General features: G+C 41.3%; 1 protein-coding gene across 1 annotated transcript in view; it reads right to left on the reverse strand.

Moving 5' to 3' along the window:
* Window positions 1-11562, reverse strand: part of Fam98a (family with sequence similarity 98 member A) — a 22334-nt gene extending 10772 nt beyond the window's left edge. The window contains exons 1-5 of the mRNA XM_004627714.2: window positions 11409-11562; window positions 8236-8384; window positions 5562-5696; window positions 1543-1727; window positions 517-597 (exon numbers count right to left, since the gene is read on the reverse strand). Of these exons, the coding sequence (XP_004627771.1) occupies window positions 517-597; window positions 1543-1727; window positions 5562-5696; window positions 8236-8384; window positions 11409-11461 (603 nt within the window). The 5' untranslated portion in view covers window positions 11462-11562. The remainder of the gene's footprint in view (window positions 1-516; window positions 598-1542; window positions 1728-5561; window positions 5697-8235; window positions 8385-11408) is intronic.
* Window positions 11563-14254: the final 2692 nt, after the last annotated feature.

Below are 14254 nucleotides of genomic sequence, written 5' to 3' on the forward strand. Positions count from 1 at the left end.
CTACAAAATTCCTACTTAGCTTTCCCATAATTCACTGTATGCAGTTCAGCCCCACGAAGTGCTTGGCTTGAATCCATTTGGCAATCAGAAACATGCATCATACTGAGACAATTTATTTTAACTAGCCTATGAAATATTTACAAATTACAGCCAGGCACTGGTGGTGCCTGTTGTAATCCCAACACTCTAGGAGGCTAAGGCAGGAGGATTCCAAGTTCAAGCACAGCCTGGGCAATGGATCAAAACCTTGTCTCACAAGGAAAAAGAGGCTGTGGATACTGCTCAGTACAAAGCCCTGGGTCCAATCCCCAATATAAAAGAAAGAAAAGTAAATCTAATTGTAAACAAAATTATTATGCATAAACACTGAAAGTCACAAAAATGTTTCTAAGGATGCCCATTTAGATAATCATGTATTCGAAAACAACTTAAAAAGTACAAAATTAAAAGTGCTCACACAAAACCCATGAATACAGGGGATTCTTTATTACGTTTACTGAAAGAATTACTACTTACCCAGTGGGCCGGTCCCATTGACTTCTTCAGTAAAGGCTTTCCCACATGATTGGGTGGTACTTTCGCTAATGTTTCCTTTAACTGACACAAAAACATAAATGAATAAACAGTATAACAGTAAAACATATCTTCCCAACTCCCATCATATCTTGCCATCAAAAGAAGACTCCTGACAGAGGCAAAGGTGGAGGATGTTTTGAAACATAAATGTCAAGACCCATGAGATAAAGACACTCACTTGTCCCACTCCTCACGTGCCTATGGAAGCAAGACTCCTTCAAAGCACCTAGAACAGTGCCTGACCACAGAGGGCACTCAATGAGCATTTGCTGAATGATGAAGGATGAACACACAGAAAAATAATGACTACAGATACACTGCTGCGCCCCTGTAGCATTCAGCCAAATCTGAGCGTCCTGGTGCTGATCTACCCCAGTATGCAAATGTACAAACCAAGTCTTACAGTCCAGGAGATATGCATATAGGGAGTAAGTCTATCACAATGAATACCATTCTCTTGTACTCAAATAACGGTTCATAATGTGTGGTACAAAAATAATCTAATTTATTTTCATATAGTAAATCTTAGCAGCCAACAAATCTTATTTGCCAATTGGAACATATAAAGACTCAAAGTGAATAAATTAAAAAACAGAAAACATCCTTTTTTAATCCAGTCAAAGGAAGAGGGTGGTGACATTTAATGATAAACACCATAAAAATTGCATATAATAATTTTCAAAAGGATGTAAATCTTAATTGTTTTCACATTATATCTAGCTTACCTCAGCTTTTAATACAAAGTGTAAAATTTCCTTTTTGGAAAAGAGACACGCTAATATGTTTTTTAAAAATATTAATTTCTTATGAAATCATCCAGGACTTAAAATCCAAAACTTATTCAGTAACGATTACTTAATATTATGCACATTAGGTTCCCATTAAGAGAAATATACTTAATGTTTCTATCAAACAAATGTAGGACTATGCCTTTAATACACTACAATCTGGTACTAAAGGTCTTACTTTTTTTTCAATCCCGCTGAAGAATTGGAACATAGTTATATTGGCTGGAGGTTTGGACATTCCTAGAGCAATACATATGCCTTTCAACTCTTGAAAGACCTCACTACCGCCTCCTTCTTGAGCTTTTTTTGGAGGAGCATTCACACAGAGCATTCTGGCAGCTTCTAGTTCTGAGATGAGGTATGCTGAAGTAAACAAAATAAGATTTCAAAATGAGATACAGCTATAGTTAATAGTCAAAAATCTGGAGTCACAACTCTATAGACCTAATGATATGTAACTTTTAAAGCTGCAAGAATGGACAAAAACAAGAAAGAAAAACCATTTTTACCTGCAAATGACAACACATAAACCGGTTATATAATTCAGGTATTTAACCAATATATAATGATAAAGTTTAATTTAAAATTAAGCATTTCTTCTTTGAAATGAAAGGTTCAAGGTAGATCACACCTCAAGTTTGGATTTTTACATTCTATTATTAAAGAATCTTCAGAACAGAGGTTGGCATCTGTTAAAGAAATTTCCAAGACAATGGCCGATTTTTAGTGGCAGTTAAAAAATATACACACATACATACATACTCTCATCACTTAGGAGCACGACTGATATGACTACCGTGCTCTCTTGTCCCGCAATAAGTAGGCCGTCTACAACAGTGTGAAACGTTCCCAAGTTTCAAAGTTTGAGTTACAGAAATGCAGAGCACTGAACTCTCAGAAGTGCCTTTCCCAAGTCTGCAGTATCCTTCTGGCGCCCTCTGGCTGTGTAAAAAAGCCTCTTCCTTCTCTGCTGTGAGAATGTCCTTTCTCCCTGCTTTTCTCAACTTACGCCCTCTCGCCCAACAAAGCTTTTGAATCCTGTTTTGGCAGTCTCCTTTGTGTCAGTATGGTCCCTTTACAAGATGGTTTCAGCCAGAAATATGGAGGAACACAATCTGTTCAGGTAACTTAGTTGAAGATATAACTAATTCTATTCCTTTCACTTTCCCAAGTTCATTTAACTTTTAATAAAGATGATTTAATAATCACTTGAATCTTATGACTTCAGGTTATGTGGCATAGTAAAATCCTTCTGACGACAGAAGAACATGATACTGGAAAAAGACATTTTCTAGCCCGTTAAAGCCCTATTAGAAGTGCAAAAAAGTGATGAGCTTAAGTATCTCATTTACTATCCTCAAGGTGTAAGGCTAGGACCAAGGGGGCCATAGTCTTTGCAAATTTCTGAAAAGCTGCCAACTCCTGTTCTAAAACAATAAACCAGATGTTTGGGTTATTTTAAATAGGTCTGGTAAAGCCTTAACACACTAGGAATGTACTGAAGATACTATTTTCAAAAGAAAGATTATCTCTAACTGATACTTTGGCTAAGATAGACCACTTCCCCTATAAAAGATAACTAATTCTTCATCCAGAATTCTTAACTGGCCAGGCATGGTGGTACACCCCTGTAATTCTAGCACCAGGGAATGCTGAGGCAGGAGGATCACTAGGCAACTCAGTGACTTAGCAAGATCCTGTCTCAAATAAAGGGCTGGGGATGTAGTTCAGCACAAAGGCCAACAAAACAAAAACAACTGTAACACTGGTTGGTGTGGTGGTTAAACAGCTGTAATACTGGTACTCGCAAAGTCTGAGGCAGGAGATCACAAGTTCTGGTCCTATGGCCTGGACAACTTAGCAAGACCCTGTTTCAAAATAAAAAAATAAAGCCTAGGGATATAGCGTAGTACAAAGGTCCTGGGTTCAATCCCTGGTATGGAGAAAAACAACAGAAAAAAAAAAAAAATCCCATCTCTGATCTGTCTTAATTATCTATGGGAAATAATTTGAGAAACATAAAAGGTCAAAGAACAGGTAAAAAAATTGTCAACCTGATGCATGAATTTTAATTTTTTTTTTAAATTTTAGGGAAGGGTCTACAGGGTTTCAGGGTCTCACTACTAGATCGGACTTGTAATGATTCTCCTGTTTACAGCCTCCCAAGTGCTGGGATTACAGGCATGCACCACCATGCCCAGTCTCAACTGGCATCTCAGGGTGCCCCGGAATTGAATCCCTGTCCCCTGTGCCTGCTTGCAGGCACTTTAATCCACTGAGCTATTTGGCCAGCCCTTGATGCATGAATTTTGAAACAACACACTCAAAAACTATTTTGCTTTATTAACAGCTCCATTTATCCCCCCACCCCCCTTACGAAGATTCAAATTAGTGAGGCAAGGTGCTGGAAAGTAAAATTGTAACAGCAAGATGTGACAACTATTACCTGGAAGGGTGAGAATTAATTACACAAAGCAGCAATGAATAAGTGTTTGAAATATTACGATGAAAGATTACCAATTGCACAGAACATCGCTAAAAAGAAGAAAACAGCAAGGCGAAGATACAGAAGGTGTGTGTATATGAAGAATTTGAAAAGCAAATAGCCTTTAGCTGATTTTGTCATTTAGTTGAAGAACAAACAGTGACTACTAAAAACTTTTTGAGATGACAGCACATTAAAAAATCAAAGTCTATTAGTTATGACCTTGAGTCCAAAATAGTTTTGGTGTAATTTGCTTAAAAAACAGGAAAGAGTTAAAAGCATTTTATACAACCTTGCATTCAAAGCTGTTTTTTTGTTTTCTTTTGTTTTTATTTTTGTTTTTAAGCATCATTGATAAAAAGGCTAAACGCTGAGCTCTTTAGATAAGCTAGCAAATTAGCAATGGAAGGTCATCACTAAGCAATCATTCCACACAGCTCTTATCTTCCTATGTAAACAATAGTCTACACACCAAATATTACTGGTAGGATATCTGAGCCAGTTATCTCTCAGTAACAATTGTCTGACAAAGAAGAAAGTGATTCTGGAGTAACTTAACAACTTCTAAGTAAAACGGCTACAAACACTGGCTTTTTTGAGACAGGGTTTCACTCTCCAGTTCAGGCTGGCCTTGAACTCACTATGTAGCCCAGGCTGGCCTCACACAACAATCCTCCAGTCTCAGCGTCCTGAATACTGGGATCACAGGCATGTACCATCACACCCACATACAAATGCTTTTTAATTTGACCTTCAAAACTACAGTTTTACCTTACTTATCAATTGACTTTTTGAGACAAGGTCTTACTGAGCTGCTCAGGTTGGCCTTGAACTCAGTACATAGTCCAGGCTGACCTCAAAATGATGGCAAACTTTCTGCTTCAGCCTACTGAGTGCTGGGAATACAGGTGTGCTTCCCCATGACCATCTGAGTTCTAAAGGCAAATATTTATTTTTTTCATTCCTGAATTGTGTTTGTAATAATGAAAATTTATCAGTCAAATTAACCAAAGCTTAATCTTATAAAAATTCTGAATTAAGACTACTGTATTTATGTGAGGCAATAAAATTTATGCCTTATGAGCATACTTAATGTTATTTCAAAGTTAAGAAAACAAAGAGTTATTAGTATATAAAAACATGCAAGGGTTCTGCATAAAATTTTATTTCCCAGAATGGTCAGTAGAACTCTACAGGAGCCATCCAAGTAATATTTACAGATGAAAATAAAATCTTGAAACAAGAAAATCCCAAAGAAATAGCGGTAAGACAGAATAAACACTTATACTAGCATCACTGTATCTGATGAATGCTTACTCTCCTCAGAATAGTTTTTAAAAACCTTTATTATTCCCCACTATCTTCCCCATCTACTTAAAATGTGTTTGTCTTCTTGAATGCAAAGGCTTAGTGATCACACAGGAGAACACCAATCTGGCCCCACCCTGGGTCACTGCAGGCGAGGCAGGACAGCCAGGAGCACCAGAGTGGAAATGCTAAGAGGGCATATCAATTACAGAGACCATGCTTCCAGCGCACACATGCCCACCATCGCTCCTGAACTGGACATTTCTGAAAGGTTTGGACTGTTGCATATTTCTTAATAATAAACAGTACTAAACATGCAATGAGATAAAACAAGAACAACAACTAGTTTATCAGTCAAAAAAAAAACATAAATAGAAAATAACATCTAGTAGCTAGGAACTTACTGAGCAAGAGGAGGCAGTTCTTCTGCACGAGCAGGCGCTTGGTCACATCCCCAGATGTCAGTGAGAGATACGGACAGTTCATCTCCCCTAGCAGCCCACTCACCTCAAGCTGGAATTCTTCAGCTTCATTTGGACCTTTGAAGAATTGCAATCATCTTATCTAATGATACTGGTTGTTTTTCCATTAGCATAATAGTTACTGTACACACATTTAAGTTTTTAATATGCTTTTCTAAACATGAGCTCCTTTTCCTTCCAGTTCATCTTTCCCAAACCTCTATAAATCTTTTCTTACACAGTGCTCATTTGGCTGTTCTTTCGTTTGACAATCCTTAATGGCTTGGAATTTACACTTCACCTAATCCAATTTTTTTTTTTTTGTCAACCTTTAAAACTTACAGCTGCTAATATTTATCCTTCTGAGCAGTTTTAAGTGTCTACTCATTGCCTGCACAAACAGCCCTTCTGCTTGTGTCAGGCTGATCTGCTCACTTTTCCTGGAAAGGCCAATTGCACATCCTTTTGCTTTCTTTTGTGTGCATGTATGTGCGTTACGAGAGACTGGACCCAAGGCCTGCGCACTGAACTCACAGTCCGAGACCTTTCTAATTTCTGGGACTGTGCCACTAAATTACCTGAACAGGATTTGAGCTTGCAATTCTCTTGCCTAAGTGTTCCAGACTGCTGGGATTACAGCTGTGCATCACCACACCTGGCTTTGAGCCTTCCATTTTAAATTACTTCCTGTGACTGACATTTTCTCCTGTAGCATATCCCACCTCTCTATCCAAGCCCAGTGGTCCTGCTCTTCAGTGAAAGGTCCCCTAAGTACTCTTGGTAACACTGACTTCCTCCTGTGAGCTTCAAGGGACAGCATTTAATTCATGTACCCATACCTAATTATTTCATTGGTACCTAATATTCCCAGTTAGACTGAATTTGAAGATAGAAAGAAAACATTACTTCTATATTTCTGTAACATGTAAAAAAACATACAGGTCTTAGAATGAGCAAGGTGATTGTTCTCTACGCAGTATCATTGAGGGGGAGAATTAACAAACACTGAATCACCTGATCCACCCATTTTTGCATCTGTAAAACAAGTACCATAACCACTATTTAGCAAACGATAGTGTTTCAGAGCTCCTTTAGAGGTAGCTGGGGAGATGGGAGGGTAAGACAGGAAGATTGCATCAACAGTGCTTTGTCAACTGTGATGTATACAAGCTGGGATTTCACGGAGCTCCCGTTCAGCCAGCTAAGGAGGATGAGGGTTGAGCTGTGCTACAGGTAGCGTTCTCTGCTCCAAGCAGAAGAGCTACACTTTCTGACCTGGTTCATGTGTTGCTTCTATGTAATGTGCCACCTGAACAAAGAATCTGCAAGTTCAAAACAGTTCTCTAGGGCAGGTGTTTTCAAAGGTTCCTTCAGTCTGGCATGTCAGGTCAAGAGGCACGGTAGGTGGGGCCAGGGAGTTGGCTCAGTAGAATAAGCACTTCTCTGGCAAGCGCAAGGGCCTGAGTTTAATCCCTGGTTCCACAAAAAAAAAAAAAAAAGAGGCACAGAGGGTAAGAGCCCTGGCCTGAATTGAACTCGACTGCTGGGCCGCAGAGTTCTGGCTTTGCCTCAGGCGATCTACCTGCCTTTTCAGGGCTTTCTTTGTTGATGTATGGGGCAATAAAACCTGCCTCATACAACTGCCCAGAGGATGAAGAGTTAACACATGCAAAAAGCTTAGCACACAGTAAGTACTCAATGACTGTAGTAAGCTTTACTATCATACCGTTACATTAGATCTTCCTTAATAATTTTAACTGAGCAAAGCTCAGTGGTAGAACAACTGCTTAGCAGGTGCCAGGCCCTGGGTTCAATCTCTAGCACACACAGAGGCTAATTTGAATTGGATGCAACTAATATATATGCATTCAATATGCTAACATCCAAGAATAAGTTCTTCAAATTGGGATTATGTGGGGGGGGGAAGGGACTTTGTGTATAGTTCTCCATAAAGGTGGATTAACAGGTGGGCATTTTTGTTTGTCTACTGAAGGTTTGCCCAGGGCAGAAAGAAGGGAGTCAGATGGTGGAGTGTCAGGCTCCAAGAGTTCCTTTCCTTTACAGAGTCGGTAACTTAGGGTAAAGCAGTAAAAAAACTGGCAAACACGTAACAGCTCTCAGCCTTGTAAATCTGATGGCACCGGATCTGACTGCGATGCATTTAATGAGACACCCTATGATAAAGAAGGCATCTTAACAAAACCCTTTTCTTCCTAAGCATCACAAAAGTGTGATGTATTTACTTTGCATGCTATTCATGCTTCTGGAATCTAGTCATCTCAAAAGAAAAACATCCCAATTTGTAGCTGCCAATCCAGGATCTGGCAATTCATGTTTTATAACGTACAGAAAGTTCATACATTCTGTTCTTTATTCTCCATCTTGCTATATTTCAATAAAGGTCTTCTCAGACTCTGCAAGGGTTTATGGATATACAACTATGCGACGGCTTTTCCATTTCTAAATCATCTTACCTCAAAAATCAAAAGTATACTGGCTGTTTTATGAAATTTTTCTTCCAATTTACAAACAATTTAAAATTTTATGGTACCAATAATGTTCAGTCAACAATTTTATTTTTATACTTTGCACTGAAAAATGAAAGTCTACTACTTACTGTTAGTTGCTTGCACATTTTCTTCTAGCTTACAGAGCACTCTTAATTCTGACACCAGCCAAGCACAGAGTTTGGTAAACTCCAGGGAACTGGCTCCAGCAGAGACCACCTGAGACAGGGCACCATCCTCCAACAATGGACCCTTATAACTGGTGAAGAAGAAATTACGCTTCAGAAAAAAATCACACCCAATGTATTATAGGCAAAATAATCATGTATTTATTAAGCAATAATTCAATAAAGACGAACCATGATGAATGATTTCTAAACTTGCAAATGTAAACAAAACTTAAAACTGCGTTGAGCTGTTAGAAAAATAAGCCACATAACAACTGCATTTTAATCCTAAGAAATATGTGATTAACAAAATCACATATACTACTAACTTAGGTCAACTTTTGCAGATTTACTGGAGCTCTTATTGTACAAAGGTTTATTACAACCAAATTGAGTATTCAAAGAAGATTAACAAGTGGTAATTATACTTAACTGTTTTAGAACTAGCATTATTATTACAGATATATTTCCTAGAAATTTTTTCCAGAAATAAAGTTACTTTTAGTGACTAAAGTTTTTGTAATTAATTATTTCTCTTTTCTATAGAGTAGTAAGAAATACTAGTACTACAGAAATGTTAAGATTAGTTTAAATACGGATAGCCAGTTTGCAAACTGGTGCATCTGAATACTAATCTTCTGTGAGTTCAATGTAATTACAAAATATTTGAACATTCATAATAGTAATAACGATAATCATCTATGCTCTAAAACTTAAGATTTTGCTGCTCAAAGAAATCCTAAAATAGTGTTCTGCCTTACATTCTTTTAAATGAAATATTGATGAAATACTTATTAAGATGATACATGAACTATACTTAAAAATCATGTGATATTTAGAGGGATAGCTATATCGGGGAAAAGACAATTCTCAATCCTTTAACAATGTGATTACATATTTACATATGAAATGGAATGATAAAAATTTTAGAATAAATCTGAGGTTACACATAGTCTAGCATCTAGATTCAAAATCCATTATTGGATAATGGAATAAAGAAAGTAGGCCTAGAGATTTTTCTTTGTGTTTCACAGTTAACACTTTACTGATTTATTTAACAAGTGGACACTGAATTCCTACTGTGTGCCAGGTTAAAGGTAAAAGACAGACATTCAACTCTAATATTTTTCAGTGAATCCCTTAAACTAGATGGCAATCAATTAGAGCTGAATTTTAATATTTGAATGCCACCAAACTAAATTAGAATTTATAAACAGTTTTCATAAAACCTCAAGGTTTACATTACAGACCAATTCTATCATTTCTCTAATTACAATTACTATAATAATAATTACTTTTTATTCCCAAGGTCAGAAAAATACAGCTAAAAGGGAGTAAAAAAACTATAATGGTAAGAAACTGAATCCATAGCCAACTGTTTAGTGACCTTTATCCACGCGGAACAACCACAATTAGATAAAGCCCACTCCTCTCTTCCTGGGCTCCTTCAACACACTGCAGGTGTCACTCCTTTCAGGAAGTTTCAAGGACTTTGTTTCCTTTCCAGTGCCCCCAGGAGATACTCTCACTATATCCTGTGAACCTTCTTTTTGCCTCACCTTGCTCTCTGCCTAAGTGCCTAGGCCTACAAGGGTCACAGAGCAAACATTCCTCAAAAATGGGGAGGTAGGGTTGGGGAGATAGCTCAGTAGAATAAGCACTTGCCTGGCAAGCACAAGGGCCTGAGTTCAATCCCTGGTTCCACAAAAAAAAAGGGGGGGGGATAGCTCAACGGTGTGAGCACCCACCTAGCAAGCTAAGGACCTGGGTTCGACCTCCAGTACCAAAACCGGGCGTGGTGGTGCACGCCTATAGTCCAACCACTGGGGAGGCTGAGACAGGAGGATCACTATATGAGCCTGAGCTTCGTAGTGAGACCCTGTACCAAATAAATAGATAAGATTTTTAAAAATTAAAAAAAACCTCTGATTTCACACATGAGCAAGAGGCTCTGTGTGAGATGCCCCAAGATAGATCATTCTGCAGAATGTGACTTTTACTTACACCCTAATGAACGTAATAAGCTGCCTAAGATCGGGCATATTCATGAAAAGAAAAAACGCTGGAAATTCACTTGGACAAAGAAAGATTAGCACCACTGCTTCTTTTCTTAAAAACTTCAATTAGAACAAGCAAGTTATTAAAATGGGCCAACTCTGGAAACCCTCGGAAGTGTCCTTTAAGAAAGGCTTATCTTAATGTTTTCTCTGGTCATGAAAAAGCCTAAGAGAACGGTTTGATAAAACACTAGTCACTTCCCAATACAACTACCTAAACTTGTACTTTTTTTCTTTTGAAATAGTACCTGTAGGCAAATACTTAAATCACACAACTGGTTTCAGGAGCCACGGTGAGCCCCAGAGGTCCCAAGTTCTCAAGTTAATGGAGTACATTGATCTGGGTGACCCAGTGAGATAAGAAGCCCTATTTCCAAGCTTTGAGGTACTGATGAATTATGACTGCATGCCAGGAAGATAAAGCAAATGTAAAACAAACACGCAGGTTTTTAACGGGTGAAGCGGACGTGGGCTTATGAACGCAACGAGACAGAGTTTTTCCAGTTGGGGAAGAGCTGCCAGCGGTTTCCAGGCAGGTGACGGTAGGCTGTGCGCACCTCTGGGCTGGCTGGAGGGTCGGAGGAGCGCCCAGACATGTGGCTGGGGACAGCGGGACGCACGGGGGGATGACTGGGCAAAGGAGGTTCTCGGAGCGAGGTGGGTGGGGTGGGAGCGCAGGCTCCGGGCAGGAAGGCGCAGGCGAGCGGGGCGACCGAGAGTCAACTTTGCAGCCCGGGGGCTGGGGGGGCAGGGCAGGATGGGGCGAGGAGCGCGCCCGGCGTGGGGTGGAGGAGGGAGCCCAGACAATGACACGCACGGCCGGCCAGCGCGGCGGGCTGCCGGCTGCGGGGGACCGGCCCCGGCAGGGGCGCGCGGGCGCAGGGCCCACGTCGGCAGCCAGGGAGTGGACGTGGCACCGGGGGTCCCGGGGCCGCAGGGGAGCGACAGCAGCAGCCGCGGGTGCGGCGTGGACAGGCAGGTGTCTCGAGACAGGCGCGGACGGGTTCCCGGGGCGCCAACAGCGCGGGGCTCGGGAGACCCGTGCCGTGGCAGCCTTACCCTAGATCTTCCAACGACTCCAAGATGTCAGGCTCCATGAGGTCACACTCCATGCTACTGTGGTATTCAAATTTCCGAGTCGTCAGACTCCCCTCTTCGCCGGCTAAGCGTACACTCACGCATGCGCTCCTTCCCCGGAACTTCCAAGTCGACAGCGGGCGCTTCAGCCGCTGCACTGCGCATGCCCGGAGCGTGCGCGAGCGCCTTGGTCCCACCCACCGCCCCGCCTCCTGCCCGCTACAGGCGTGCCGGTCTGCGCAGGCGAACTACTGAAAGGTGAAGCCACCGCCCAAAGAAGGGCAGAAGGACTGGCTGCGTGGCAGCTGGGCGTAGGGGCCGGGCGAGGGCGAGCGCTCTGGACTCCGTGTACGCATGTGCAGATCTTTGGGCGAGGCGGGGAGGGGAGGGGAGGGGAGGGGAGGGGAGGGGCTGGACGGGGCTTCGCTCGGCGCTGGCGGGCGTGTAGGTTGCAGCCAGCTGGGGACCACGCGGGTGGGGCTCCGCAGCCTGCCGGAGGGGTTGAGCTGTAACTGTAGGCTGTGAACAAATGGGAATGTGTGATTACGATGCATTGCCCAGGACTGGGCGGACCCGCCAAGTGCAGAGAACGGCAGATAATGTAGTTTGATTTCCTTGCTCTTGAAGTAGCTGAGATTAGGCATTAGTGGGGGTTTCCTTTGACACTAGAGACCCAAAGCCTCAGTGGTTTCCCCGCTGTGCGCCTTATCCCAGATTTTTTTTACCCCCTTTTTGAGACAAGATCTCGCTAGGTAGTTCAGGCTGACCTTGAATTCACTATGTAGTCCAGCTGGCCTTGAACTCTGGCGATCCTCCTGCCTCAGCCCCTTGAGTGCTGGGATTACAGATATGCGCCACCAGCCCCGGTACCTGCCTTGACTTTTTGAGCTCCTCTCTGACACTAAGCATCTTATTTGAAAGGGGAGAGGGCTCTGTGTCAGAGTAGGATATATTTAAATGCATGCAGTTTAGACGGTGAATAAACTTGCTGGCTGTAATGTTATTGCTTTGGGCATTATTTTCCTGGATGTAACAGTTTAGCGTGAGTTATGGTTTTTGGAGATGGTTATTGATTATGTGCTTATAAGCTATGGGGAAGTGAGAAAAAATGTTTTCAAAGTGATGGCAAATTATATTTCAGATTATGTTTAGCTATAATTTGGCATACCCTTCTATTATGTAGGCATTGGATTGAAGAGTTTTCACATTGCTGCGGGATTATCGTTGTAGTTCTCATTTTCACATCTAATGGATATGTGTCTGTTGTCCTAAGCACTACATTTTTAATTTCTTATTTTGCATCATTTGGTACTGGGGAAAGTTAGGTGCCTACTGTGGGCTTAGCTTGGTATTAACCCCCCATTACGATACAGTCCTCATGCTCCTGCACAAACATTACTGCGTTTTACAGACAGGGATGTTAAGGTCCATTAGTACAAGTTGGATTTTTGAGACAGATATCCGAACCCATAGCCACTACTGTTCAAATAAGATTTATAAGCAAGACATAAAAGATTGGAAAGTTTAGCTAGTTGAATGTGCTTAAGCTTGGATATGTATATGATTGCCTTGCTATAAAATTGAATTTTTTTTGGTGGGGGTGCTGGGCAAATGCTCTGCCACTGAATTATATTCCAAGCCATAAAATGGAATTTTAAAAAAATCATAGAGGTGTTGAAGGTGCTAAATAAAAATTAATGCTTAATATAAAATCAACTTTAAAAGAGTTACTTATATTCGTTTTTTTCTTTCCCTTCCTCTTTTTTTCCCTCCCTCTCTCCCTTCATCCTTTCCTTTCTCCCTTCCTCCCTTCCTCCCTCCCTTTAGTCTTTCTTTTATGTCACAGGCTCTCACTCTGTTGCCCAGGTTGGCCCCGCAATTCTTCATCCACCAGCCTCAACCTTCTTCGTAGCTGGATTTATAGGTGCTTGGCCCTGCACCCAGCTTGACTCACTTTTCTTTTTTTCTTAGTACTGAGGTTTGAACACAGAAGGGCTGTGCCACTGAACTACCTACCCAGGCCTTTTCATTTTTGGAGACAGGGTCTGGCTAAATTGCTTAGACTGGTCTAGAACTTGCCATTCTCCTGCTTCAGCCTCCTGAGAAGCTGGAAGTACAGGCATGGTTCCCAGGGTTCTGGGATTATAGGTGTGTACCATCAAGCCCTGCTTTTACTCACTTTTTTTTTTTACTCACTTAAAAAAAAAAAAAAAGCATTTGGTACAGGGTCTTGCTACGCAGCTTGGACTTGTAGTGATCCTCCTGTTTTCAGCCTCCCCAGAGCTGGGATTACAGGTGTGGACCACCATGCCTTGTCTCAGTGGCTGTGCACCCTGGGCAGGGCCAGCATGGCATGAGTACGTACTGGGGATAGAACCTGGGTCCCTCGGCTTGCCTAAGCAGGCGCTCAGTCTGCTGAGCTAACTCGCCAGCCCCCTTCCCTTCCTATTTGAACATTTTGCTCCTTATTTAGTCTTGGGTTTCTGACACAAGAAAAAACAAGATAATTAAACTTGTGTGTCTGATTTATTTTACTTACATTTTCAAGGGGGCATCCGTTTATCTAATAAGGATTCAAGTTTATCCTTCTTTATGGAAAACTAGTACCCTCTTGTATACAAATCACATTTTCTGTGGTATGCATTTAGCTCTTGGGGAGATTCCTAGAAGGGACACATATAGTTCAAATGGAACCTGTGGTTTTAATGTTTGGAGGAATCTCCATACTGATTTTCTTGGTAGTTGTACTAGCTTGCACACCCACCAACAATGGAGAAGGGTTCCTTTTCCCATAGCCCTGCCAGCATTTGTTGTTGGTTGATTTCTTG

This window comes from Octodon degus, unplaced genomic scaffold (genome assembly GCF_000260255.1).
Source record: "Octodon degus isolate 3935 unplaced genomic scaffold, OctDeg1.0 scaffold00020, whole genome shotgun sequence".
NCBI lineage: Eukaryota > Metazoa > Chordata > Mammalia > Rodentia > Octodontidae > Octodon > Octodon degus.